At 39.5% G+C, this 3,357-nt stretch overlaps 1 protein-coding gene across 1 annotated transcript in view; it reads right to left on the reverse strand.

The window, feature by feature from the left end:
- The window catches only part of tnfrsfa (tumor necrosis factor receptor superfamily, member a), a 25,636-nt gene extending 22,963 nt beyond the window's left edge, over positions 1 to 2,673 (reverse strand). Inside the window, exon 1 of the mRNA XM_032539535.1 lies at positions 2,397 to 2,673. Coding sequence (XP_032395426.1) covers positions 2,397 to 2,429 — 33 coding nt within the window. The 5' untranslated portion in view covers positions 2,430 to 2,673. The remainder of the gene's footprint in view (positions 1 to 2,396) is intronic.
- Positions 2,674 to 3,357: the final 684 nt, after the last annotated feature.

Genomic DNA, 3,357 nt, shown 5'->3' on the forward strand with positions numbered 1-3,357 from the left:
GTTTAGTTTCCCCATAGTCCCTTAGCAACAAGGCCTGCTGGCGAGGCCTCCAGAATGTACTGTAGTTTACAAAAGAGATAAACATTGACTTTGCCACCCGGAGAAGTAAATGTGGTGGAACACTGCATGACTTAAAATACAAATCAGACAACTACAGAAAACAAACATTAAAGCTCCAGGCACATCAGCAGATGTTACATTTACTTTATCTACTACATTTAAAGTGAGCAGAGCTACAGTAGGCATCTGGTATGAAATGCCACAACTTTGCAGCTTAATGACTTTTACTGCTGCCCTTATCAACCGCAAACGAAGCCTTGCCTTAATTTGCTCTGTCCTTATTGGAACTTTGATTCATTTTCCGTTTCCTATCTCAACGATTCAAAATCCTTGATTAATCTCACAATGGGGGAATTCACACTGTTGCAGGTAGAAGTAGAAGACACGTTAACACATTAATAAATATCATTAAAGAAAGTATTAAATAGAAACTAGTAACACATTGTAATGTAAAGCAGTAAACTTAAGTATTTGAAGGAGACCCTTCCAGTGTCCCACATACAATTCCTTCAAATATTTTGCATTAACCCAAAGAACCGAGGAAATACCCATTCAATTTTGGAAAGGATCCCAATCATGGGGTATTCCCTTCCGTTAACTGCGCTCATGTGGTGTCGGAATGATGAAAAGATTTGTTCCTGATCATATTCCATGGCTCCCGTGATTAGTTTTCTTTTGATCTTCATCGTCACGCAAACACCGGAAACAGCTATCACCGTGTTGTTTCAACCTTACGACTTAAAGCTCACAAACACACCAAAGTCGGCAGAACGACTTCCCAAAAAGGGAAATTGGATCATCCGAGGAGCACATGAACACACCACTGGCCTTGGTGAAGATCTGCGCTCTCCGAGTGCCATTCTTGTTCTATATCCTATCTATCACGATGGTCAACACATTGCGGTCCGTGCTGTGTTATGGCAATATATTTAAGTCATTTGGACGACACTTTACGTTCTGGTCCTTGCACATTATGTTCACTTCTTAATAAAATGAGAAAATACTTTTTCATTTTTCAAGTACGTAATTCACACAGGAGTATCCAAAAGTACTTTTTACTATGTGCTTTCTTTGCCTATAAAGTATTTATTAAATTACCAGAAAACATGCTCTATCGTGATATATCATTATGGAGATATGACATTACCTACAGTATATTAGTATTATCGAGATAGAAGATTTTGGCTTTATTACCGAGCAAGCCTAGAACTTTTAATGAGTTGGCTACACGTTAAGGCCTTATACAGTGAGCTTACAGTATTTATAGTGTCAGGCTTTGGTGCAGCACAGATGGAAAAAACAACAGCCGAGGAATGAAAAGACGTCTGTGAGGGTCTGAGAGTGGAATTAACTTCACTGGAAAACTGTTGGGAAAACTTAGTGACTTTAATTGACTAATGGGCAAAGTGAATTCTTGGCTTTTCTGGGGTCAAACTGACATGTTACTATTAACCCGGTGTCTCTCAACACTCTTCACACAATGTGATTTAAAGCTTGCTTGAGCAAAAGTGCACTCCACAGCCGGGGCCATAGCTGCAGTGCACTTAATAATAATTATAATAGGGCCTATAGGCCTAGTTCCATCCGCTGTGACAGTCCAAGAGCCATCATACCCTGAATGTCTGAACAATATGACCACATGATGTCCAACCCAGATGGTTGCTGTAACGTTTGAGGCTGGGGGGGGGGGGGGGGGGGGGGGGGGGGGGGGGGGGCTGAGTGAATATTCAGCACATGTAGGCCTACTGTAAACCAGAAACAGGAGCCAATATGCTTCAGATGAGTCTGTTCTCTACAGAAATAAACATATTAATCAACAACAAACACAATGTTGCTTCCTGTGTATGAACTCTTGCTGGACAATGAACGGGCTTGTTTTATCTTATCCAAAAAGTTCTCTCTCTCACACGCACGCACACGCACGCACACACACGCACGCACACATACACACGCACGCACACACACACACACACACACACACACACACAGGCCTGGCTGTGATTTCTGCTCCCATGTTAACAGCACATCCTCCTAGAAGAGTCAAGGGTTGTCTGGCTTAAGCTTCAATTTAGCTTGACAATCTGTATATAAGCGGCGTCTCGCGACATTTGGAATCAACATGCTATTTGTGTTATTAGTGAAGATAATGTATAACTTTAACTGTCCCGCTGTAGCGCCAGGTGCGCATACAAGATAAGAAGCTATTCTAAAGTTAAAAGCACATTTTAATAATCATTAACATTTCAATAAAGATAACACGGGAGTCTCTTAATCAAACACAGTTATGTAAATGCATACATGCAAGGATTCAGAAGGTTACGGTCGTGTTTACTTACAGAAAGTTTCCCGACCACCGGACCGAAGTTCATCTTGGGAACTTCGAGATGAGAGGAAATCCCGGCGACTACGCGTCACAAACCAACCAGTTTAAAATCTCTAAAAAACACAATTACAGCGAAAAACAAAAGAGCAGCACAAGTCCAGCTTTAAAACTGTCCGTCACCCGGTTTCTTTCATGAGTTTACTTGTCACTGGCAAAACCTCACAGCGTTTTTCAGGGAGCTGAGAGACACTAGCTAGTCTGAGCACCACTGAAGACTTTTTTTCCCCCTTTCGTCTTGGAGCTGATGACGTCAGACTGCACAAGAGCCAATCACAACGCTTCAACTAGAATAATAGGTTTTCAACAGAGGTGGAAGAAGTACTTACTGTATATCTATTACTTAAGTAAAAGTAGCAATACCACACTGTACAAATACTCCTTTACAAGTAAAAGTTCAGTATTCAAAACTATAAGCATAAAAATATACTTAAGGTACAACAAGTAAAAGTACTCATTATAAAGAATAATATAAAATTGGAATAATTATGAATGCATTAATGCCTTTTTTAACTTGTAAATTCACAACACAGTTTATTTTTTGATTATATTTGGTACTATTAATCCAAAGTAAGAAACGTTAGAAAATAAATGTAGAGTAGAAAAAGTACAAAATGTACTGTAGTAAAGAAGCAGTATAAAGAAGAAAAAAGAAATACTCAAATAAATCACAAGTACAATTGTACTTAAGTAGGCAATGTACTTGAGTAAATGTACTGAGGGGGGTCCACCACTGGAAAAAAACCCGAATACAACATCATTCTTTGTTACCTTACAGTTTGCAATAACATCTGTAGGGTGGAATGTGCAGCGATGTTATATAAATTAAAGCAGGCTCTTCATTGAAATGGAACATCTCAGGCTTTGATCTACATTTCCTCGTGACTAACTTACAATAGCCATTCAGTTTGTAATGT

Source organism: Etheostoma spectabile, chromosome 16 (genome assembly GCF_008692095.1).
Source record: "Etheostoma spectabile isolate EspeVRDwgs_2016 chromosome 16, UIUC_Espe_1.0, whole genome shotgun sequence".
Classification (NCBI taxonomy): Eukaryota; Metazoa; Chordata; class Actinopteri; order Perciformes; family Percidae; genus Etheostoma; species Etheostoma spectabile.